The 26,024-nt window shown below is 43.6% G+C and overlaps 1 protein-coding gene across 3 annotated transcripts in view; it reads right to left on the reverse strand.

The window, feature by feature from the left end:
• PALD1 (phosphatase domain containing paladin 1) overlaps positions 1-26,024 on the reverse strand; it is a 187,857-nt gene that overhangs the window by 19,097 nt on the left and 142,736 nt on the right. For all 3 annotated transcript variants that reach the window (XM_034775850.1, XM_034775851.1, XM_034775849.1), the window contains exon 19: positions 3,076-3,231. In XM_034775850.1, the coding sequence (XP_034631741.1) occupies positions 3,076-3,231 (156 nt within the window). The remainder of the gene's footprint in view (positions 1-3,075; positions 3,232-26,024) is intronic.

Consider the following 26,024-nt stretch of genomic DNA (forward strand, 5'->3'; position numbering starts at 1 on the left):
GGGGAGGAGTAGAGCTGCCGCAGCGCTACCGGCTTTGGGCAGCCCCCATGCCTCCGGACCCTGCGCCGCCGGAGCCCGGGAGGGAAAGTGTCCGGCCGGCGGCTGGGGTCCGGAGGCAAGGGGGCTGCCTGAAGCCCATAACACTCGGGCAGCTCGGCTCAAACAGAGCCGAAGAGTCAGGGGAGGAGCAGAGCAGCCGTGGGAGGGGAAGTGCCCGGCCGGCATTTTCCCAGACATGTTCGGCTTTTTGGCAATTCCCCCTGGACAGGGGTTTGATTGCCGAAAAGCCGGACATGTCCGGGAAAAAACGGACGTATGGTAACCCTAGGCACATAGCCTTTTGTACCAGTTTAACTAAATCAGTTAAAAAAAAAAAATCACACCTTCAATAAATTGGCACAACTTTCTCACATAGATCTGAGCTTGCGAATGCTGTGATGCACTTCATCTCAGATAGGATGATGGCAGGGAGGGGGGTAACTAGCATCACTCAGCAGTGACTTCTGACTGATCAAAGCATGATGCTGATGTGTACTAAAATGAATGCCATCCTCTCCTATTTGTCTAGAAGGACAGTGAACTGGCTATAACCTGGAGGCGAGAGGAGTAAAGAAGGGAAATTTCAGGGAATCCATGCACTGCCAAACCATAATTGCCTTCCGTTTTTCTAACAATGCAAACGGTGCCAGCTGCCCAGAATAGGGTTCAGTTAATCTAATTCAGGTTTAAATTGAAGTGTGGGATGCATCACAGGTTGGACTGTATCACAGGGTGACTCCAAAAAAGAGGGCATGAACTGTAGATAAAAAAAAGGCAGGGACTTGTGGGAGTTCAGGAATTCTTAGTATGTAGGACAGATACAATCAGAGAGAGGAACAGAGGATGTAACTGGGAACATTCAAAACAGGAGTGAGAGTGAAAGTGAAACCGGCATGGGGGGGGGGGAGGAAATAGCTCAGTGGTTTGAGCATTGGCCTACTAAACCCAGGATTGTGAGTTCAATCCTTGAGGGGGCCATTTAGGGAACTGGGGTAAAGATCTGTCTGGAGATTGGTCCTGCCTCGAGCAGGGGGTTGGACTAGACGATCTCCTGATGTCCCTTCCAACCCTGATATTCTATGATTACAGGGCAGCAAAGCAGACAGTTAGGTGGAGAACTAGATGGGCTGCAAGATCTCCTTCAACCCCAAAATGTTGCTATTTAAATAGGTAGTCAGTAGTTTTAAACATGACTGAAGACAAAATAGTTAGGAGGCCCCTAAGCCTCCTGTTTGAATGAGGGAAATTGAGGCAGCAGCAGTGCTTGGGAGATTCAATTTAAAATTAGGAAATTTCCATAAAAAGGGCCACTTGCCATCTTATCAGCACACTAAACAATACCAAACATTCAGGCTCACAGCAGGATTCTGTATGGCCAAAAGAAATGGGACTTGTATATACCAGCTGAAATGTCTACAACTTTCTTGAAAGGGTTTGAGTTTTTTTCTTTGGTCATGGCTCATGTGTTTGAGTTACCATCCATCCTCAGATTCATGGCTAGTCCCACACCCCGTGTGCCTATGCTACAGGATAATTGCAGAGCCCAAAAGCTATTTGAGGAATCATGACATGATCATATTGTATCACCCTATCACTGCGTTGAGACATGACGATGCAAATGATGTGACACAGCATTGGCCATCATAACACAAGTGCTCATTCAGATACTAATCTGGACATCCTGTGAACCATGGCTCAACAGAAGAAAACAGCCGTTTTCCATGAGAATAAATCCAGGACTGCAATCGCAACAACCCATTCTGGATTTACAGCAACATGTGACTGCAAGTGAACAGTTTCTAGGAGGTCTGTGTTTCTTTCTGTGAAAACTCTGAGTGGAGGCAAGGTGAAGAGCTAGTAGCTGTGAGCAATTGTTGACAATGAGGAAGTAGAAATGAGGCCCTGGATGAATGTGAAAAACACAAGTAACAAATAAAGAGTTGCTCTTGTGGGTAATTTTATCACAAATGGCAGGATTACTTTATTATCTGTAGTACTAGTCATTGGAACCTCAAAGCAGGATTCGGTTAAAAATAAAAAACTCAATGCCCCCTCTCCCCCCCAAAAAAACAAAACAAAAAAACAAAAAAACCCACCCAAGGTCCAAACCATCACCACAATCCCTTGAAATGAATGTACCCAAAGTACATACATGTTTGTGAGGTTTTCATAAAGTTTCTTAAAGGGAGGAAATTGGGGGAGGTCCTTACACTCACCCTATCATCCCTGCCCCTTCTCGCCTGCCATGGCAGGACTACTTCTGCAGTTGGAGTAGAAGGCACAGCTGACCAGGAACTATTGTGGGGAAAGGGTGAACACTAAGGGACCAAAGGTTTGGATAAATTCAACTAAGCACCCACACGCTGGGGCATACATTCTCATGGAAGTTTTTCAAGTATACACTTCACTAGCTCAGATAGGAAGCTTACCTCCCATGTGCCTAAAAGGTTTTTCCATTTACATTAACAATTTCTATCCAGATAAGGACCAATATGTGCTGCTGTATACTGGGATTGTGTATTGCTGATACTATCTGATAAAGCAATTGTGTCACTAGCAATACATTTGAAACAGGTTTTAAATTATATCATTTGGCTTCTTTATTTGGTTGAAGTGGACCAAGAGAAAGGACTGGAGAGAGGTCTTCTATTGGTCTGCACCTAGTCTATACAGTAAGTCAAGTGGGTCTTTTTCCATATTCAGAAATTGCCAGTCCCCTTCCAGGCAACAGTTTTTCAGCATTCAGCCAAACTGAATTTGCTTTGTGGATGAGCTAGCATGTAAACCCGATATACAAAGATGAGCCATTTCTGAGGTCCATTGCAAACATGAGAGAATAACAGGTTTATGAAATACTGCTCTGGTGAAAACTTTGGTCATGAATACACTGGTAATCAGAAAAATCAGCTGCCTGAGCCAGTCATCATTTCCTCACCAACACAAATGCAGGATTGAGTGTAGGCCCCATTAACACACACTCAATGCAGTTGATTTCACTTCCACAGTGCTAACTGTGGGGGCTGGGAGAATTCTTACCTCACGCATCCAGACACTGAATGGCCTCTGCCAAGAGTCCTTCTTCTCCAGATGCAGGTAGGCATTGAACAGGATCAGATAGATGTATCGTTCCAAATACTGTAGGCTCCTCAGTTGCAACGTCCGCATTTCCTTCTCATCCTTGGCTGTTTTCCCCTGAAATGAAGGATGATATAATTGGAATGATTTAAAGTCACCATCACGGATTCCAAACAAACACCACATACAAGAATGCACTGAAAACAAAGATCTATATACCCTGGGCCTAATTCTGAGCTGAGGTAAGCAGGAGGGGTAGGGTAGCTATAAGAAATAAGAGTACATTATTTCTTCATCTGGATAAAATAGTCAAGAGCAAGGAATATCATCGAAATGACATTATATGGTTATTTCTATTTCTGTGGAAGGGAAGAGTACAGTTAGCTTTAGTTTATTGGGGGACCCTTAAGAAATTAGTCACTGGAATCTCAGCCTGTACTTAAGGCACCCCTTATCATAACATTTTAGGCTTTCAGTTCAGCAATTCCACAAGGATCAGAATGCCCTCTACTTTTTAAAAATAGTCCATCACTGAGGACTTTAGCAAATGACATACTGCAAAAAAAGTCTCCTTCCCCTTTAAGAATATTCCTACAGTTGAGATATTCCCCTTTTAATATCCTTTGGTATCTATCCTGTGAGGCTTTCTCCAAGTAGAAGTCCCCATAATTTGGTGGGAGGTGTGAAGCCATAAAGAATCTATCACACTGGGGAACAAGTTGCATAAAACCAAGAGCCTTTCCTCACATCATCTTGTCTGTCAGTGAAGTTCCCCTGAAGGAGTTTATCACAACATTCCTACATGAGCACAAATCTCTCCACCATCCCCAGTCTCCAAACGCCCAGGAAGAAGAATTGTGCTGGTTCTTCAACCTCACCTTCCCACCATAGGGCAAACCAATGTTTACAAGAATGAGGGAGAAGTTTATTTTTAGTTTCACTTTTTTTGTTAAAACTCTTCCATGTATTGTGATTCCTCAACACTACTGCACACCAGATAGATTTTACTTCCTGGAACACATTCTGTTCACACCATAATGCGCAGCAGTTCTAGCCTATTATCCAGCAACACCAGTCCAAGGATTCTCTCATTATTTCTCATTGGTCTTTCCACATCATGCTGGTATAAATCCCTGTAAATCTCTGTAGAAGAATCCTTGTTTTCCTTGACCAGGTCAGCTATTACGTTCTTATTGGCCAAATCTTCCTGCTCAATAAGTACTATATCCCTTCCCTTGCTGCCCTATCGAGCGCCTGTCCTGGTTCTTCCTGTCCATTTTTTGACAGGCTACTATGCGGTTGAAAAAAAGTACTTTATGATCAGATTTTCCTCTCTTAAAGGGTTATGTCTCTCCAAGACAGGAAGACACAAAGCAGAGGAGTCAACACATTTAAGATTTGTTGTTTCTTTTTTTAAAGTGGCATCACACTGTCTCCTTGGCAACAACAAATGTAACAAGTGATTGCACAATACTTGTATCAAAAAATGAAGTTGAGGAGCAGTCTCAGGTAGATTCAATATACATAAAGCCTTAGGCTTCCTGTATGTCAACGAGCCCACCCCACCGCAGGCCACCCACAAAAAAAAACTAATTTTCTGCTCCCTTTATAAAACAAAGAAAACTATTCATTGTGTTTAAATCATGGGCTGCTTCCAAAGCATCCATGGGAATGAAAGACAATGTAGCCTAACCACCTTTTAAAATTTAAGAACACTATGAAACGTGAGCCCCAATCCTGCTCGCACTGAGTTAGTTTCCACACTTACGTGTGCAAACGTGGGCCCAGGTGTAAAGGAATGTTTTTACAAGTGCACATTAGCCTTTGCTTTCTGAGTCTGTGGCCCTTTATATCTGCTCCATAAATGACTTGAGACCTCAGTCTGTCTTGACCTTTAGGACACCTTAGTGCTCCTTGAAATCATCCTAGAATGGAGTATTCCTGAAGAAAGGCCCAATCAGCCTTCTGCTGGTGACAAAAATAAGTAAGTACTTGAAAATCATTCCTGGTTTAGCTTGGCAATTCAAGCTGTCATTAAACTGTGGCTTCAACTGTATAAAGAGCTCCTCTTTAAGATGTAGCCCTCAAAAATAGAAAAGGTATTGCTATGTGTGTGCTTGTGGGCACACGTGTAATATAGAGAAGGTCCAGGAATAGGCATTCCCTGCCTCACCAGACTGCAAACTATACCCTGTCTTTGTTATGGTTGTCCTATTTTTGAATGGCTATAGCTACTAGGCAACTGAGGGTTGGCTCTTCCTCACCTCCTGTCCCTAATCCGACTATACCACAGCAGTGACTAAGGGAGACATGGATTTGCAGGTGTCTGCTCTTTGATTCACAATTTCTTGCTGAGCTCTCAAAAGACCCTGCCTGTGTTCCCCTTGAATACCACACACTGCAAGTCGACACTAGTTCCTTCTACATTCAAAAAGGGTCCAGAGCTTGTGAAAGCCACACAGAGATCTATATAAATAGAAAAATAAAACTACTATTATTTCCAAGATGAATGCAAGTCAAGACTGACAGACAAAGCATGATGTTCCCTATCACTCTGGTCCACTACACCAGCATCAAAACAAAGAAGTGGCACAACAGTCAATCAGCTGATGAGCAAGCTTAAGAGAAAGTTTGAGATAGAGATGTCAAACTATTAAAAGAAAATCCAGAACAGGTCTACAAATAGCATCTCCTCATTAGAGTGCTGGGAAAAAAAACAAACCAAAATGGCAATATTAGGAACTGCGAGACTGGATCAGACCCGAGGTCCATCTAGTCCAGTATCTTGACAATGGCCAGTACCAGATGCTTCTGAGGAAGATGTAAGAACCCTGCAGATGTGGGATGATCTACTCCCCAACACATACACATTAGGTTTCATCCTAGTCCTGGTCTACACTATGAGTTTAGGTCGAATTTAGCAGCGTTAGGTCGATTTAACTCTGCACCCAACCACACAACCAAGCCTGTTTTGTTGACTTAAAGGGCTCTTAAAATCGATTTCTGTGGTCCTCCCCGGCTAGGGGTTTAGCGCTAAAATCAAGCTTGCTGGGTCAAAATTTGGGGTAGTATGGATGCAATTCGATGGTATTGGCCTCTGGGAGCTATCCCAGAGTGCTCCATTGTGACCGCTCTGGACAGCACTCTCAACTCAGATGCACTGGCCAGGTAGACAGGAAAAGCCCCACAAACTTTTGAATTTCATTTCCTGTTTGGCCAGCGTGGTGAGCTGATCAGCACAGGTGACCACGGAGTCCCAGAATCGCAAAAGAGCTCCAGCATGGACCGAACGGGAGGTACTGGATCTGATCGCTGTATGGGGAGAAGAATCCGTGCAGGCAGAACTCCCTTCCAAAAGATGAAATGCCAATATATTTGCCAAAATCTCTAAGGGCATGATGGACAGATGCTACAATAGTAACATACAGCAGTGCCGTGTGAAAGTTAAGGAGCTGAGGCAAGCCTACCAAAAAACAAAGGATGCAAACTGTCGGTCCGGGTCAGAGCCCCATACATGCCGCTTCTATGATGAGCTACATGCAATTTTGGGGGTGGCCCCTACCACTACCCCACCACTGTCCGTGGACACTCGCAAGGGGGGAGTCTTATGCAATAGGGATGAGGAGTTTGAAGATGAGGAGGAGGAGGTGGTTGAGGATAGCACATAGGAGGCAAGTGGAGAATCCCTTCTCCCCGGCAGTCAGGAACTGTTCATCACCCTGGAGCCAATACCCTCCCAAGGCGAGCTCCCGGACCATGAAGCCAGAGAAGGCACCTCTGGTGAGAGTGTACCTTTGTAAATATAATACAGGGTTTAAAAGCAAGCGTGTTTAATGATTAATTTACCACGCCAAGCCAGTATCAAGTAGTCTGGAATCATTGCAGAACAAAACCTTGCAGCGAATGGGCCCGGGCTTTGGCTGTTTGCCTTTGGCTGAAAATAAATCATCCCCACTGTTAGCCATGCGGTGGTAGTAGGCCCGTTCATGCTGAGCTGGTCATGTTTGGCTGACTAGGATCTTCCCCAATACTAGCCACGTTTGGGGGGGGGGGGGGAGGGGGGGGGGAAAAGGGAGAAGCGATCATTCTAGAGAATGGGGGGGGGGGAATGGATTGTGCTGCACATTCACCTGAAGCCGCAGCCCCTCCTTTAAAATGGCCAACTCAATGGGCTTTGCTTGGTATGGGAAAGGACAGCGCTGCTGTTTGAAACTGTTCCCACATGTTATGAAGGTTGAAGAAACCGAAACCCTTTGGCTTAGTAACATGGCTGCCCGCAAGCCGAATTTTGTTATCCAGCTGAGTGTATGTGATGTCTCACACCAAACTGGCAGGCACTCAATATAAGAGGCAAAATGCGACCTTGTAGCAAAACCACATGTGCTTGTAATGTGAATCGCTTGATTCTGTGTGAAATAGTCTTCCCTTTGTTTTCTAAAATGTATCTTTTAAAATACTACTCTCCCTTTTTTTCCCTCCCGCAGCTACAAATGTTTCTACACTCCCCCTATCATCTCCATCCCAGAGGCTAGCGCAGATTAGAAGGCCAAAAAAATGCACTCGTGACAAGATGTTCTCAGAGCTCATGCAGTCCTCCCGTCCTGAAAGAGCTTAGCAGAATGCGTGGAGGCAAACAATGGCAGAGTCCAGGAAATGTTAAATGAACGCGATGAGAGGAGGGAGGAGTACATTGAGAGGAGACAGGATGCAATGCTGAGGCTAATGGGGGAGCAAACCGACATGCTCAGGCATCTGGCGGCGCTGCAGGAAAGGCAAGAGGAGCACAGACCGCCGCTACACCCGCTGTATAACTGCCTGCCCTCCTCCCCAAGTTCCATATCCTCCTCACCCAGATGCCCAAGAATGTGTGGGGGGAGAGGGAGGCTACGGGCACCCAGCCACTCCACCCCAGAGGATTGCCCAAGCAACAGAAGGCTGGCATTCAATAAGTTTTGAATTGTAGTGTGGCCTTGTCCACCAGAGTACGTACAAAGCTGGAGTGCTAAATACTCAAGGCAACAGGACAATTTTGCTTTTAATTACATTTCCATTCAAAACTGGTTATCTGAAAAATTTGTCAATTTTTAAAAATAGCCTATTAGATGAATGGCCTTTCATTTAGTAATATTAACAGATAAAAAAGCATAAGAGGAGTACCCAAAATGTAGTTTTCAAATGCTATAGAATTATGCAGTTTAGAATTAGATTCTGTGCAGCAGGATAAGGAAAAGTCAATATTTATTGCTTAGCAAATCAGCAATCACCCATATCTGGAAAACCCTTGTTTCTAATTGCACACACCTGCTATGGTATGTTATTTTACAAATATATGACCAACTGTAAGATTTGGAAGCAGTGGACTTAAACCTCCACAGCCAAGATATTTTGTAATCCCTCTTCCCAAAAATATATGAAGCTGTGGACTGTTTGCCAGGGGAACACACAAAAAAACGGCGGGGGAGGGGGGGGGGTAAGAGTACAGAAAAGTTGTGGACTACTTTTACTGCTTTTTCTCTCTCATTTAAATGTCTTTATTCTCTTCCTCCATTACTATCTTCAATTCATTCAGTGTTCAGCTTCCTCCTTTCTGTCTGGTTTCTCCTTCGTTTTCTCTTCTGTCTCTTTTCCCGAAAAATTAATCCTCTTCCCTTTTTCTAGACTAAAGACCTTTCTTCCTTTCCCCTGGTCTTCCTCTGTTATTTTTTCCCCATTTGTCCTCTAACTCCTAGTGATTTCTTCTTTTCTCTCCCTCAAATCAAATTGTCTCTCTGCTCACATATGTCTCTGCCCACACTTACGTTGCCCAGTAACTTCTCCCTGTCTTCTGCCGTCCCTGCTTTTGTTAGGATCCCTTCCCTCCCGTGCTGGTCCTCTCCTTTCCCACAGACTCTCGGTGCTCCATGTTCCAGCTGGAACATGTGGCCTGAGCTGCGCACTGATCAGAAGAGTACTTTTATGTTAGAGTGAGGCGTGCTCCTGAAGACTGTGACCACTGGCTGGCTCCCCGCCTCTGGCCTTGTGTTTGAGGCAAGGTAAGGAGCAGTGGTATCTGTAACAGAGGAGCAGGCTGGTGAGGAGCAGCATGCCAGAAAGTAGCAGGCTTTGCCAGAACAGCTTCAGACCCTTGGCTTGAGTGGGGGAACAGCAGGTGTCTGGTGATGTCTGCAGTCTAGCACAGAGCCAGGACTTCAAATCTCCCTCTGGCAGGAACTCAGAGCGATCGTGAGGGACAGCAGGATAAATGTTACTTTTCAGGAGTCTCCTGCTTCAGAAAGCAGGCTTGGGAGGCCTGAAGTTATGATCATTTCAAGTAATGAGCAGGAGTGTATCATATAAAATAGTCATGGCAATAAGCACATAGTAAATCTTTTTCTAAACCAAGCTATAGCAGAATGATGGACGCTGGCACTGAAGCAGGTCAATTACAAGAAATACAGTTCCAATGAGCTCAGGTAAAACATTTAGGGGAAAATATCTCAGTTTAATAGGTTCAATATTTCTAAATAAGAAATTAACTTCTTATTTAACAATGATTGACACAAGCAATGTCACATGCTCCATAAGTAGGTGCATAATAAAAATGGTATAAACAGCTATAAAAAAAAGATAGCAGTTAGGAATTGTCAAAGCTAACTAGGGGATTTGGAGGCCCAATTATCCCATATGCAACATGGGCCTCCAAATCCCCTAGGCCGGTTTGAAAATCTCAACCAATGTCAATATTGTAGCAGGGTGCAGTCCCAGAGCATGCCGAGTTTGGAGCGGCATTCACCCTTGTTTATGATGGCACTCTCAGCCATCAGCATGGTTTGGTTGCCAAGGTGTCTTAGTCCAAACACCACAAAATAAAAGGCTTCTGTCCCAGCCTTAAGGTGGGCACAGCCCTTCTCTCCAGAGTCTCTTCTACCTTTCTTCAAGCCCTACCCTTCCCCTGGGCTCAGCTCTAGCCCCTCCTGGGCTCTGCTCAGTCTTCCCATCCTCCTGCTGTTCACCAGGGTCCCTGCATCACCTCACTAGGTGAAAAGTATAAACAGCTTCCCAGATATCCACAACCCTGAAAGGCCACCAATAATGTAGTTTCAGAGTAGCTGCCGTGTTAGTCTGTATCCGCAAAAAGAACAGGAGTACTTGTGGCACGTTAGAGACTAACAAATTTATTAGAGCATAAGCTTTCGTGGACTACAGCCCACTTCTTCGGATGCATATAGAGTGAAACATATATTGAGGAGTTTCAGAGTAACAGCCGTGTTAGTCTGTATCCACAAAAAGATATATTGAGGAGATATATATACACACATACAGAGAGCATGAACAGGTGGGAGTTGTCTTACCAACTCTGAGAGGCCAATTAAGTAAAAGAAAAAAACTTTTGAAGTGATAATCAAGCTAGCCCAGTACAAACAGTTAGATAAGAAGTGTGAGAATACTTACAAGGGGAGATAGATTCAATGTTTGTAATGTAATGTAGTGTTTCTCTCGCACACACACGTTTAAAATAACACCAAGAATTTTCCTTCGATCTCTAGGGACTGTCTCAACATGCAAAGGGTACAGCTACACTGATTTCTGCTTTTCCAGCAACCTTCTCGTCAAGCTAAGTTTGATTCTACTTAATTGCATCATTCTCTCTCCATATGCTTGCCAAGTAGCATGTGTCCTATTTATCTGCTTGCTGAGGTTTTCTCCTTCTTTCTGGACAATTGTGCAAATACTACTAGCGGGATTGGTGCTGACTGATGACAAGGATGTTGGCTATGAAAATCTGATTGGTCATGAGATTTCTGATTGTAAGTAGGGCCTTGTCATAGGTTGACTTGCACTTTTAAGAGGGTGTGGGGTCCAGTGTCTCTGTGACCAATTACCTGATACTCAAGTAGGCTGAAGGAGAGGCAGCTAGGCCTTATAAAGAAGGAAGCTGGCAGGGGAAGCTGCAAAGCATTAGCAGACTCCTACAGGCAAGTTTGAGACATTAGAGGAACAAGACCCCAGACAGGTAGGGCTTAGAGTGGCCTGCTTAAAACAGTGAATTTAATCAGACCTTGTGGACTTTAGTTTTGTTTTCAACTGTGATATTAATAAACCCAGACTTTAGTAAGGGGTGTATGCACAGAAAGAAGCCTGTGTGAAATTTACTGAGGAGCCCAGGAAGAAGGGACACGGAGGGAAGGTGCCACAGAGCCACTCCTGGCCACCAGAGGGTCCTTGGGAGGCAGCTGACCCTGTTACAGGGCTAAACAGACAAGAAATCATCTTCTAGCTGCATCCATTCTAAGTCTTCCAGTTGTAGAGATGATGTGCCAGACTCTACCTTTACTCACACCCCATCCAACCTAGTGCAAGTACTGTGATTTCACAAGATGTACACAAGCACTGAATATGGTCCAATTACATTAGTCAGACCTTTGCATCTCCACTGAAGAGAACAGTACCTGGTGATTGTCTGATCCCTTAGCCTGTGTTTTTTGTGAAATTGAATGAACTAGATTCCAACAGCCTTGCATTGGTATTATCTTCACTTTTCATTACTGCAAGCCTATTCTTCACATCTCCTTTTCCAAAAACTATACACATCTTTGACTTTGTGGATGAGATTTACCATGGATAATTGCTAATTCTTTCCACATTAGCTTCAGCTCTGTAATAACAGCTGCAGTGAGTTCAGCTCCATTTTCACTTTGGAGGCGATATGGGAAACATAACAGCAGAAAGATATCCATCTGCTGGTATGCAGACTCAGCTGCATGCTTAGATGACAGTGGTCACTGGATACAAAATTTGGTCAAATGTTCCTGGTATAATACGATCCATTTGCATAAGCCTTGGGCTACTGACTCTATACAGACATTGGTACTGTGGAAATTCACTCACATCAAGATGACTATGCAAGACAGCTGTATAAACCGGAAACACAACCTAAATCCCAGACAGGGAAATACCCAGAATGAAAAGGTTTTTGAAAAGTTACCTTAGTTTAACAGTCCAGATTGGATTTATTCTCACCCTCATCTTTCCGAACATTAGAAGTCAAACAGCCCTTGGTATCTTTGCTGCGAAGCAGGGAGAGACCTTCATTTTTGCCCTAGAGTTCTCAAGTGTGCTGATTTAGTGAGGTTCTACTGTATTGTAGATATGTAATGGTCTGTAATGAGCTATACAGAGTTAATTTTTTCTCAAGGGGGTTCTGGAGATTTCAGCTCTGCCTACACTGTCACCACAGACCCTTATCTCCTGGATTGACTTATTTACAAGGAAAGCTTTACAGCTCTCTGTGGGAATCCACAAAAGGGAGAGGAAAATGCAGTAGTGTCAGACCTTGCCCCTTCATCTAAAGCGATGTAGGGTCTGGTGCATTTCTCCCATGGGATAGGAGAAAGATTTGTAGATCCCAGGGCACATAGGAAGTCCATAATCACATGCACAACAGAATTCTATTGTATAGCATCTCCCTGTGCCCCAGCATGCAAGAGGATCATGGCTGGTGCACCCACTGGTCCTAACGTCCCTGCAAAGGGGGAGAATATTGGCTGTTTGGGTATTACTACTGCTCTAGGGCTAGAATAATGAGTTCAGAGTGGCTCCATTCCCACTCCACAGCTGACAAGGGAAGGTGGTAAAGACTCCTTTCATCTACTCCCAGAGACAGCTTTAGCGTGCAGCTTGACCAGTCCAGCTGCACCCTAGTTCCAGGCTTTTGCCCTGCGTGACGAACAGAAATATAATAGCTACCATTTCCGAGATTTGAAATATGTAGGCACTTCATCTCTAAATGAAGACCATCTTCTACAAGCCAACCCAGGGAGATGAACGTTCAGATTCCTTGGCTCCGCTAATGGCAGAGGGAGAGAGCATTTATCCCCACCCCCTACTGCCTTCACACTCTGTATTTAAAACTCATGATCTTGATGGTGTAACTGTTTGGTTGCCTGGGAAACTAGAGGATATCACTGAAAAAAGTTAATATCACACTGAAAAATGCAATGTGTCTTGCCATAAAATAAATGGAACTTGGGTGAAGAAGAGGAGAATGGTGGTGACAACAGTGGAGGTGGAAAAAATGAACAAGAATTTCTGTGCTGGCTTTGGCAGCCAAAAGAATGACCCGTCAGATCTATTTTAAGCCAGGCGTTAACTGGTTTTGGAAAGCAATTCTTCTCTGAATCATTTTTATATGACAGTTCACAGCATTCCAAAGCTGCTCTAATTACACATGGCCTGGCCTTCGAGACATATTACCTGCTAGAATGAGATCTCTGGGGAGAAAGCCGGTGAGACCGGTGGTCTAAAATGGCTGTTTTGGGGAGAGAAGGAGTTTGCTGGGGAAGGGAGAGATTTAAGTTGCTGTCTAGAAGCTTTAGTTACACTTTCATTATCGTTCTGGGAAAAAACTTAGGGCCTGATCCTGCAAGTATTCCCAACATAGAACTCCCATACCCTTTTGTCATTTCAGTTTCACTTTGTAATCCCCTAATACAGCAGCTTCACTGACTCTCTGGTATGAGTACAAATCTGCATCCCCTGTCATAAATAGAGCTGGGCAAATAGTCTATTCTATTCTATCTAGATATTTGTAAGCTGCTAATCACCATGGTATGTAGGCCAAATGTTTCCACAAATATTCATTTGAAGGATTTTTTTTAAACCCATTTGTGCCCTCTGTGTTGTTTCCACAAATATTCATGCAATCAGATCCACTAGCATATCTGCTCTCAGCAAGGGAATCTCTGAAGCTCATGTCTGAATGCTCACACAATGCAAAATTTAAATTGGCTTTCTGCAAGCACTCATAACAAAAACCTGATGTTTAAGCTTGTGCTGGTGTGCAATGTGATTTTCATAGAATCATAGAATATCAGGGTTGGAAGGGAACTCAGGAGGTCATCTAGTGCAACCCTCTGCTCAAAGCAGGACCAATCCCCAGACAGATTTTTTGCCCCAGATCCCTAAATGGCCCCCTCAAGGCCTGAACTCACAACCCTGGGTTTAGTAGGCCAATGCTCAATCCACTGAACTATCCCTCCCCCCATTTCAGTAATAAATAGGGCTGTCGATTAATAAATTTTAACAAATCACAACCAAGCAACAAAACACATTTGGAATAAAGAAGTCAACGTTGAAAAAAAATAAATTGGCAAATAATTCCAAAACAAACAAATACATGTAAGAAAGTTACAATCTGTTCACAATATTCCATAAGCAAAAAAAGACACACAACTCATCAGATCACCCCTTTGCTGGGAATTATTCGCTCAGCTCTCCTCCTAAAGGTATGCAGTTGCTTTTACTTTTCAAATCATTTAACTTACTTTTGGGGAAATAAATATTCCATCCCCAAGCTGAATGTTTCTAGACCCAAAAGTCACTATCGTATTTCTCCATTCTGCCAAAATCCCCTCCTCGTGCTCTTTGTCAGGGTGAAATCTAGGAATAGCACAAAGCTGCAAAAGGGAAAACCTAGCCTGCCTTTGAGTTAGTGGGGGAAATTGGAGGCTAATATTGTTTGGTTAAACAAATAAATATTTTCCAGTAATCCCCAACTTCCATTTCAGTAATAAATAGGGCTGTTGATTAATTGCAGTTAACTCACGCGATTAACTCAAAAAATTAATTGCGATTAATCACACTGTTAAAAAATAGAATGCCAACTGAAATTTATTAAATATCTGTGGATGTTTTTCTACATTTTCAAATATTTTGATTTCAATTACAACACAGAATACAAAGTGTACAGTGCTCACTATATATTACAAATACCAGTTCTCACTTTCAGGTAACATTGTAAACAAGAAGCGGGCAGCATTATCTCCTGCAAATGTAAATAAACTTGTTTGAGTGATTGGCTGAACAAGAAGTAGGACTGAGTGGATTTGTAGGCTCTAAAATTTTACATTGTTTTATTTTTGAGTGCAGTTATTTTTGTGTATATAATTCTACATTTGTAAGTTCAACTTTCATGATAAAGAGATTGCACTACAGTACTTGTATTAGGTGAATTCAAAAATACTATTACTTGTTTTTACAGTGCAAATATTTGTAATAAAAATAATATAAAGTGAGCACTGTACAGTTTGTATTCTGTGTTGTAACTAAAATCAATACATTTGAAAATGTAGAAAATATCCAGAACTATTTAAATAAATGGTATTCTATTATTAACAGTGTGCTTAATCATGTGATTAATCACGATTAATATTTTTAATCACGCTATTAATCACAATTTTTTTAATCACTTGACAGCCGTAGTAATAAACACTTGCGGGTAGAGATTTTTAACGATTAGCAATGCCAGAAAAATTGTATCTTCCCTCAGAGCTCTCCTGCAACCCACCCATTGAGTCAAGCTTCTAGCGATTCCTCCCTCAGAGAAAGGGGACACAGTAATTGTTTTAGATACTGTAAAAGCTTTGATTTTACTTCAGACTGCTTCTCTGACCATTTTATCCCACAGGACTTTAAGACCATTACTTTTTAAAGAACTGTACAGTATACATTTGTTCTGTGCTTATACAGCACAGTGGGCCCTGGTCCATCACAGGGGATCCTAGATACTATTTCAATACAAATAATGAATAATAATATTTGAGGAAGAGAGAGAATCTGTTACAACTTTACTGAGGATATGAAATTAACCTTCCTGAGGCAGGAGTGACTTCGTCCATCACACATGTGGCAGCCCCGATAAGCAGAAGAGCAGTTAAAACACAAACCCTACTTATAGTTATCTGTTCAGTTTACAACCTGGTTCATCTCAACCAGCCCCATGACTGTAAATTCACTCTCCTACAGCTCCTGCTACCATTAGTCTTTGCCTGTGGTGCACTGAACTGAGTATAAGGAGATAGTTCTTCCTGACAGGGACTGGGGAAGAGTGAAAGACACAGAAGAGCAAAACATGGCCCCAAAAATGAGTGTCTTTCACTGAGCTGCACCTTTATGAGCTGTATTATTCTAACAACTTATCACACATGCTGGGAAGATATTTTCCTAATGCCTGTAACTGAGACACCCAACTACTTAAGCAATAGGACACAACAGGCAGCACATTTCCAGGTGATTATAACATGTCTCTGGAAGTGCTGTAGGCAAGAGGCTGAGGCCAAATGACTTTAACCACCCAAGAGGTGTAATAATTATTACCATGTAGTGCACAGCATAGAGTATTTTAGTACTGTTATGAAATGGACTTTATATAACAGAATGAGTGTGCATTTACTGGGCATTATTAGTGACATGTGTATGAGATCATGGACTGTCAATCAGAAAGCTCTATCTATGGCCTGGTTCAAAGGCCACTTTAGACCTGAAGTTAATTCATTACAAAGTATTTATTCATGTGTCCTTTACTTGAAAGATATTCAGTACTTGAAAGGACTTTGTTGAAATGAATATTGTACAAAATATTAGGCTGCTAAGACACTGAACACTCCATCTTGGTTTAATCGCCCACTTACTATGCTAGATATCAGCACCTTCCCTGACATACACTGCATGGCTGCCAGCAAAAACATTCCAGAAAGATTTGGTTTCGATGACAGAGCCGACTCCCCGCAAATTCACAAGCACCATGACCAACAATCCAGTCAGCAAAAGAAAACCCACCACCAGTTCCCTCTGCCCCTGAAGCAGGTATTCTGTCACATCAGCCTATTCCCACAGTGTTTTCAACAGGGAAATTGACATCAGTTATGTCTCTGTAAATGGGTACATAAAACACAAACACCGACAATAGCTCTGCACTTTTCCCCACTGGTTACTGCAAGCCTTGAAATACATACGAAGTGTGGAATTTACAAACAAAAGCAGATGTGAACACTAGAGGCTTCTCTGTTTCTGAGGTTTTACAACCATTTGTACATTTTGGAAATGACAGGAAAATGAGACTGAATTGTCTTTTTGGTGGGTATTTTTACGGTGAGGTTTGCGGGATGTGTAATGGTCCATTAAAATGAGGGCAATCCTAGAAATAACAAGATAGACAACAACCCTGTGTGAGAACCAGGACTGAAATAAGAACAGGTTTTCACAGGTCAAGTCAATAGAGGTGCATTTGCAAAGCTGTATGGTAACCTAGGGCTAGAATACTAGGGATAGTTGTAGGTCAAGGTACAGGTGGTGCTAACTAGTGGCTCATGGCTGGAATAGGAGGACATGTATGGCAGGTTAGTATTAGCAGAGCTATGATCAGACACTTGCACAGTGGAACGTTCACACAATAACTGACTGAAGCCAATGGTGTGAGTTTTTCACTTCCAATTAACTTTTTTATGTAAAAAGAAAAAAAATACTTCTATGTTTTCTCTTTCCCTCCCAAAAGATATGGAATACAATCATGTGTACAATGAATAAGCAGGAGACTCTAGAAATCAGCTGGTAGACCTACAAGACTCTCTTTCCTACAGCCAGAGAGAGAATATAGTTTTTGCCATAGATCCCAAGTTACACTAATAATCACGACTGAGCCTTCTTCACTGTTATATGTGACTGAAAATAGTAACACTGTTTACAGATTGGTTTTTAAATGGAAGTGGATCATGTTTCAGAACAGGAAGCACTTCCCTGTGGCTAGAAAAAGAAAAACAGCCTTCTAATCCCATGCATAATGCACAAATGAAGGGGCTGTGGTAGATCATATACTGGCTATGGCCTACATGTGCTACAAGAGTAACTTCACATTCTAAGAGTCCCATGGAACAAGAGATGCTAGGAACATTCAGGCATTTATTCAATGTGACAGATGAGAATATACTGAAACAAGGTTGCTTTTTTGTGTAAAGGAACAGAGTTTCCAATCCATCATTTGGAGTTTTAATCTTTTTATAAACAGTTAAGGAAAAGCCCTAAGTGTCCTAAAGAAATTACTCTAAAAACCTACAGACTTTAAAGGAGAATGATATCCTTTCTATAAGCTTTTCAAATCATCCTACAGAATTCTGTGGCAGAGAAACCATTATTACATTCTATCGGGAAGGGGGAGGTCAAAAATCTATAGGTAAGTTATTATTGTCTGTTGGACTCTATAGGATTGTCCCATAAAGGAAATATCCACTGTGTATGTCTCCATCTCCAAAGAGAGAAAATAATTTCTTAATTTTGTCTTTTTCCATTTTGAGAAACACTGATTTCTCTCTGCCTTAGACTTACCCCCAACCCTAACACTGAAAAAGACAGCGTGATAGGCACAGATAACTCTCCATCTGCAGAGATCAGGCTGCAGTTCCTGCTGGGATCAATCAATACTGCCTCTTCTGTCGAGGGTGCACTACTAGAGAGCATTGTGGGTCTCTGAGGACAGTATTCCCTACGCCGTGTTCCCAAGATCTCAGTCCAGAAAGCTGATCCTTTGATTAACCATGTGTTCCTGGGCTAGCGAGCCACCCATGCTTTATTTTTAATGGAGTTAAAATGGAAAATGCCCTTAATTTTTTTTTTTTTTTTTTTTGGATGCAACTGTATAACCAGTGTATTGTCTACCACCACCATTCGGGGGATTAGGCTTGTGATTAAACTGCTGCTGGGCCAGCTAGAGAGCTTACACCAGTTTCTGGGGGGGGGGGGGGGGGCCAACCAGTGCATTTCCATCTTGTTTGAATTTCTGGTGACATTGTTGTTTTTTTGTTAACAAAACCAACACCAACAAAATAAGAATTTAGACGATATCTCCCTCACCCTCTTAAAGCAAGGTCAGGGCAAACCTTAAACTACTCAACAGAATTATTTTGGAGAAATCTATTAGGAAAGATACTGCTCTCTCCTACAGAGTTTTCTCTCTCCTCTCCTATCCCACCCCTCTTTTAAAAAACAATAATAAATATTTTGGAGTAAAAATATGCAAGGAGTAATAATTAGGATGAGGAAAAAAGGGTTTTCCTACACTGTTTACCAAATAAACTTCTATCTTCACTTGTAGTAACTCCTGCTATTTTAGGCTTGGGTCCCTCCTGGATTTCACCTTAATGCTAGGGCCATGCTGAACTGTGTGACAGTTTTGTAATGCAGATAGTCATGCACTAGGTTGAGACCATCAATCTTGTTTCTTCTTGTAACCAAAGCCGGGTTGTCAATGTAGGTACCCTGAGCACAAATGCTAGGGCAGGAATAGGCTCGGTCACCAACTTCACCCCTACCCCTGGTACTTTTGGGGGGTGGGGGTGAAGGGGACTTTTTTTATTATTATTATTACTTTGCAGGTACCTACATTGTAGAGATGATTTTAAATGCAGCTCAAAATACCTTGGAGAAATAAACTGCAGAGGACTATGGCCTGGCCTGAGACAGAACCTCTCCTTTAAAATTTGCAAGTTTACTGAGACCATATGTTTCTTTAAACACTGAACCATGGCCTGATTCAAAGTCCATTAGTGTAATGCCTTGAATACACATTTCCTTCTCGGTGACTAGCAGTTAATCCTCTCCCTTAAGTATACTCTCCAAGTTGATTATATGTTCAGACATTCCCACACTTCGGGGCCAGACCCCCCTTCAGGATAGGAATGAATGTCACTGACTTGTGACCTATATTCTCTAAGTGGAGTGGCCCCGTCCCCCCCTGACTTTCTACCTACATCAGACACACCAAGCCTCTGGAATCTGAACTGAGACACGGCCACTTTTTGGATTAATTGTGAGGTTGTTAAGATGAAAGACTTTGCAGTGAGATTCAATGACATTTAAAATCTCATTCTGGACTGCTTCTGAACTTGTGCCCTGATTTTCAGCTGTATAGACTGTCTGCAGCTCCCACATTCACGCCAATGCAAGTGGCGAATGCTCCGCGCTTCAGAAAATCAGACCTCCTGTTCCTAGTGTTCGGATGCCTAGCAAGTAGTAGCCCACATGGCGTTTGTTCCATAGGAAACAGAGGGGAGTTCGATAGGATAGAATCAATATGTACCAAAAAGAAACGGATAAAGTTGGTTATTTCAGTTATTTCAAGCTCTTGAGAGGGAATTATGAATGGCAGAGTAAAAAGAAAAATTAAAAGACTGCAGGCACTTTATTAAAGGGATAATCGGAGTTCTCACATTTTCATTTATATCTAGAGAGGAAGAGGACTGAAATGATTCAGGTTTTTTTGTTTAATGTAATGAGTTTGCCATAAGCTCATCTTCATGATTCAGCGTTTATGCAGTAAGTAGATCAGTAAAAAAAGCAAGTGAAGAGTAGGTCCGTGACGGAACTGTATTTGATTTTAACATGTGAGATGACTGAAGAGTCTGCTTCACCACCAAAATCCTGTTCACCCACAAAAGCAGAAGCAGTGTTTTCCCCAGGAATTGAAATTAGGGAGGGTGTTCCCCAGGAATTGAAATTAGGGAGGGTGTTCAAATTTATGGGGGGGAGGAGAAGGGGCCAATGAGGGGTGAGACTGTGAGGGTGGAGGTGGGCTGAATGGCACCATAGTAAAAACTGAAAAGTGTTTCATGACCATTTTATTAGATTTAACTCATGTTTTAAAATCATCACACAAATTAAAGTTGGCTACTCAAGCCTTCTATGAAGTACTACATCTATATCCTTCTTGGTTTCTTGTTATAATTTTGCACAACTCTGTTAATGAACTTCTTAAATGCAATGCGTTCATCTTTGGTGGCTTCTCGTGTATCCGGTACTTCCATTCCTTCAATTGATATGCTCTTTAGTTCTTTCACATGATCAGGCAGAAGGCAACTTCTTTCAGAACACAAAATTCTATTCAATGATGAAAAAGAACGTTCAACTGTAGCTTGTGACTAGGAGTAGCAAGAGATGTATTCCTACTTCTTTCATCCCAGGAAACGGAACACAAAGATCAGGTCGAGCCACTAGTGATGATAAAAAAAGAAGTTGAAGTCAAATCTTCATTCATTCGTCATATGATATTCCACTCTGTTCAAATTCTCTATTCTGTCCTGAGCACATGGCAACACCATTGCTGATAGTGCCTCACTCTACTCAACTATCGGTGTTTTATAGGACAGGGATCTGTAAAAGTTACGTAGAGATTGAGTAGAATTCTAGAAGTCGCTGTTGTAGATTTTTAAGAATCAAGTCTGTGTACTTTTTCAGTTGTTTTAACAAATACTTCTTGTCCTCCTCACTTAAGGATTCAATATAAATGCTTTCATTAGTCAATTTCTGGACTGAAGTCTGCTTCTTCCAGTACTTTTTCAATGGATAGCTCTGATTGATCCAAATGTAGTTTCTATTGCTGGACAAAGATCTACTACTATTGTAGCAGATGCCTGGATGGCATTGTTTAATGACCCAAGTGATTTCAACAGTAGACTTACAAGGCAGAGAATGAACTGTGTTGTGTCTCCAGCATTCTTAAAAGCCTTGCTCAGTGGTTTTAGCATTAGCCTGCTAAATCCAGAGTTGTGAGTTCAATCCCTGAGGGAGCCATTTAGGGATCTGGAGCAAAAATCTGTCTGGGGATTGCTCCTGCTTTGAGCAGGGGGTTGGACTAGATGACCTCCTGAGGTCCCTTCCAACCCTGATATTCTATGATTCATTAACACTCACTGATGTTGTCCTTGGTCAGTGGAGACTCAGAGTTCAGATGTGCTTTCACGAGTTCACCTCCGAGGTGGGGGGCAAGAAGGCACCTTGCTCGTTCCTCCAGCTGCACACTGTTCGCTCTCGCCACTATTGTTCGTTGTGCCACCATTCACTCCATCGCTCTGTTGCCAATGGTCCTGTGCTGTAACCTTCTGCTGCCTCTTGCCACTGTGACCTTTGCGAGTTGGTCTCTTGAGATTCCACCCAGCTCTTTTCAGCTGAGCTCTCAGGGTACATCTACACTACAGCGGGGAGTCGATTTAAGATACGCAAATTCAGCTACGTGAATAGCGTAGCTGAATTCGACGTATTACAGCCGACTTACCCCGTTGTGAGGACGGCGGCAAAATCGACTTCTGCCGCTTTTTGTCGGCGGCGCTTACTACCACCTCCGCTGGTGGAGTTAGAGCGCCGATTCGGGGATCGATTGTCGCGTCCCGACGGGACGCGATAAATCGATCCCCGAGAGGTCGATTTCTACCCGCCGATTCAGGCGGGTAGTATAGACCAGGCCTCAGAGGGGGAACCTTGCTGCTAGCGCAGACTGGGCCATCTCTTCCACAGAAACACTGTCCCACAGCAGATCTAAGCACTTAGAGCTGATTATCAGTGTTTCAGCTGTAGCGGTCACTTAACAAAACAAAAGACTCTCTATGGAGCCTAATCAGCTCTGTCTTTAAACAGCGGAGACGGGCAGGTCAAATAGTACTTGTGACTCAGGCAGACCATCAAGCAAAACACCTGTCCCCACCCTCTCTCTTGATGCCCTTAATCAGCACAGGCTAAGTACAGTTCTACTGCCCTTTACTCATACAATAAGAACAACAACATTTCATTACCCCTCCGCATTCAAGTGATTTGTAACTCCAGCCAAAATGTATCACTTGGGCAACATAGCTCTGTTTGCTGGATACCTGGGTAGATTAGGTGTGAATATAAATACAATCTGGTCCTGAAGCCTTTCCCCACAGCCCCTAGCTCATCACTAGCTGTCAGGGAGAGCTCATTTAGACTTTGCTTATAAATCATAATTTGAAATTATTAGGTTGGCCAACATCACCGAAATGAATGCACTGACATTGTCATAAAAAGCAACAGCTGTATAAGGAAGCTAGTCTATGTTCATACTTTTCAAATCTATTATACTTTTTCAGATACACATTTTATCATACACTTTATATGCTTTTAAAGTGTATATTAATGTTTCAATTTCAATTCAAATTTCCAAACAATCACTAAATTGGCAATACTGCATGTAACTACACCTCTACCCTGCTATAACGCGGTCCTTGGGAGCCCAACAGAGGGGGAACGCAAGTGCAATTGCTCTGGATGGTGACAGCAAGTTTAAGGTTTTCCATTAGGAGAAAAATTCCTATTTTGGCTGATATGTTCTGATATGTTTATGTCTATCAGTCACTAGGAGCTAGACCCTTCCCTCCCATCCCATGATACCACACACATCAGCTACTGAAGTAATTTCCATTAATGCAGAAAGAGGTGCACCACCTATAGGAGGGCAGCAATGGTGCTCCTCGTCCATGTGCAATAAACTAGAGCCAGCCCAAGGCACCTACAGACCTTGGGACTTGCAGAAAGGCCCATTTTCCAGAGGCCCTTCAATAGAAGCAGGTTTTAAAATGGATGTAAAAATCCTCATGATCTTGTGACTGGTCCTAACTCAGTGTTCACATAGAACTCCACAGGACATTGGCACAGCCCTCATCAGAGTGGTTAAGCACTGGAATAAATTGCCTAGGGAGATTGTGGAATCTCCATCATTGGGGATTTTTAAGAACAAGTTGGACAAACACCTGTCAGGGATGATCTAGATAAAGGGTGGGCAAACTATAGCCTGCGAGCCATTTTAAGCTGGCCCGCAAGCCATACTACGTGGCTCGGCCCCGCTCCGGCCAGGGCGCTGGGTCGGGGCGCAGGGTTGGGGCTGCACCAAGCAGATGTGTGTGTGTGGGGGGGAGGTCATAAAAATATACTCATGCTTCTTGGAGGCTGAAAATCTTTGGCCTTGTGTCTGACAATGCACCTGAGACAGATCTACCTTGATGGTCTCACATCATGCATGTGTATCTAGAAACACAGCAGTATAATATAGCATAGAGCAGGGGCGGACAAACTTTTTGGCCTGAGGGCCACATTGGGTTTCCAAAATTGTATGGAGGGTGGTTGGGGAGGCTGTGCCCCCCCAAACAGCCAGGCATGGCCCGGCCCCTGCCCCCATCTGACCCCCCACACACTTCTCACCCTGACAGCCCCCCTGGGACTCCTACCCCATCCAGTCCCCACTGGTCCCTGTCCCCTGACCCCCGCCGGAACCCCTGCCCCTGACTGCCTCCCGCCACCCCATCCAACCCTTTCTCTCATTCCTGACTGCCTCCCTCCCCCCCCCCAGGACCCCTTCCCCATTCAACCACCCCTTCTCCTTGTCCCCTGACCGCGCCCGGGACCCCTGCCCCCAGGACTCCTGCCCCCATTCAACCCCCCTGTTCCCTGCCCTCTGACCACCCTGACCCCTATCCATACCCCTGCCCCCTGACCACCACCCCGAACTCCCCTACACTCTATCCAACTCCTCCTGCTCCCTGCCCCCTTACCACGCTGCCTGGAGCACAGGTGGCTGGCAGCGCTACAGCCGCGCTATCCAGAGCACCAGGACAGGCAGCCATGCTGCCCGGCTGGAGCCAGCCACACCACCGTGCAACACAGAGCACTTGGTCAGGCCGCAGCTCTGCAGCTGCGCTGCCTGGCCACCCAGAGCATTGTGCTGGCGGCGCAGTGAGCTGAGGCTGCGGTGGAGGGGGAACCGCAGGGGAGGGGCCGGGGGCTAGCCTCCCAGGCCAGGAACTCAGGGGCCGGGCAGGAGGGTCCCGCAGGCCATAGTTTGCCCACCTCTGGTATAGAGGCACCACTCCAACTGCTCCTAGGATGGGTCTGGTGAAGTGTCCGTTCCCAGGCGATTGGGCTCAGCCACAGCCAGAGGCTCTGGGCTCAATGATAGCAAATAAGAACTCCTCCCGGGCTGCCACTTTAGTTTTAGACACAATCATTTGAAAATTTAAATCTCTTCAGATGTCTCTAAGATAGAAGGGGAGGAGGAGGAAGAGGAGGAGGAGGGCGGGCAAGAGCATGAAGAATAAATAGGCTTTTCTCCAAAATGTAACTTTACCAGAAATGCCTTCACACTGTCAAACAGCTGCTTTTCTTACTTACTAACCAATCCCTATAAAAGGGCATTGTTACTGTTTGAATGGAAGGGTGCCAGATTTCTAACAAAGCCTTAAGTATCCCCTTATTTTTCCTTGCTTTAAGCTGCACCCTCCCTCTTGAAGCCTCACATTATAGCCTTCAGTCACTCTCAGCAAAGAGCTAAGGACTGTCCTGTAATCATCCAGAGGCGCTGCTGTTAGGAGACACGTCAAGCCTTGTACCCCCAGCCCCTGAGAACGGGTGTGAAACCCAGACCTTTTACAGGCCAGTGCAAAACATTAACTCTGCCATAAGCCCCATGACCATATTTTAGTTTATAAAAGTGGTCACTGCGTAGGCAAAATACAATGATACATGAGAGGTTTTTATAAAGTTGGTTTAACTGCAACTGCAGCACCAACCGTGACAGAAAGCAGCAGAGAGAGTCTCATGTCAACAGCAGCAGTAAGGGACTGACTTCACATACCCATCCCTGTCACAAAGCTGCTTCTATTAACTTCCCCATATAAGTAAGTCAATAACACATTTCCAAATTCCTCAGCCCTTTGTTACCTGCTCTAAGAGTACTACATGAGCAAGAGAAGGGAACTAGCAATGTACAAAAACACAGAAAGGAAAAAAAAAAAATCAGATGAAAATATTTTTATATCCTCAGATATTTGCTCCTTGATTGGCAAAAAGGGGATTAAGAAAGGAGAATTGCTTATGCTGTAATGAAAACAGTGAAGGTGGTTATTAAGTAAGAGCCAGGCTCCAGAACTCTGAGGCATAATTTTAGAGTTTCTGATCAGAACCACCACTTCCCCAATCATCACTTCAAACACAGTAGAATGGTCAATGGGGAAGACAGCCTTTATCACTAGCGCAGTCTGCACGGGAGTGCACCAAATGGAGCAGCAGCTTTAGGCAGTTGTCCGCTAGGGACCAGAATGAGCCCATCATGTTGTTCTTGTGACTGAATTGGGATTTTCACAAGGCTTCCCAATGTGAAAGGCCAGCAACATTAACTCACTGTGTCATGGAGATGCCAGATGGTAATATTAATGCATATCATTCAGCTCAACAGCCTCGAGACGCTAATGCTGCCAAACAGCCCCCCAAGCAGAGAGGGAACTGTAGGAACACGAAGCACTCTTTGAAAATGCCAAGAG

Source organism: Trachemys scripta, chromosome 7, assembly GCF_013100865.1.
Source record: "Trachemys scripta elegans isolate TJP31775 chromosome 7, CAS_Tse_1.0, whole genome shotgun sequence".
Taxonomy (NCBI): Eukaryota; Metazoa; Chordata; order Testudines; family Emydidae; genus Trachemys; species Trachemys scripta.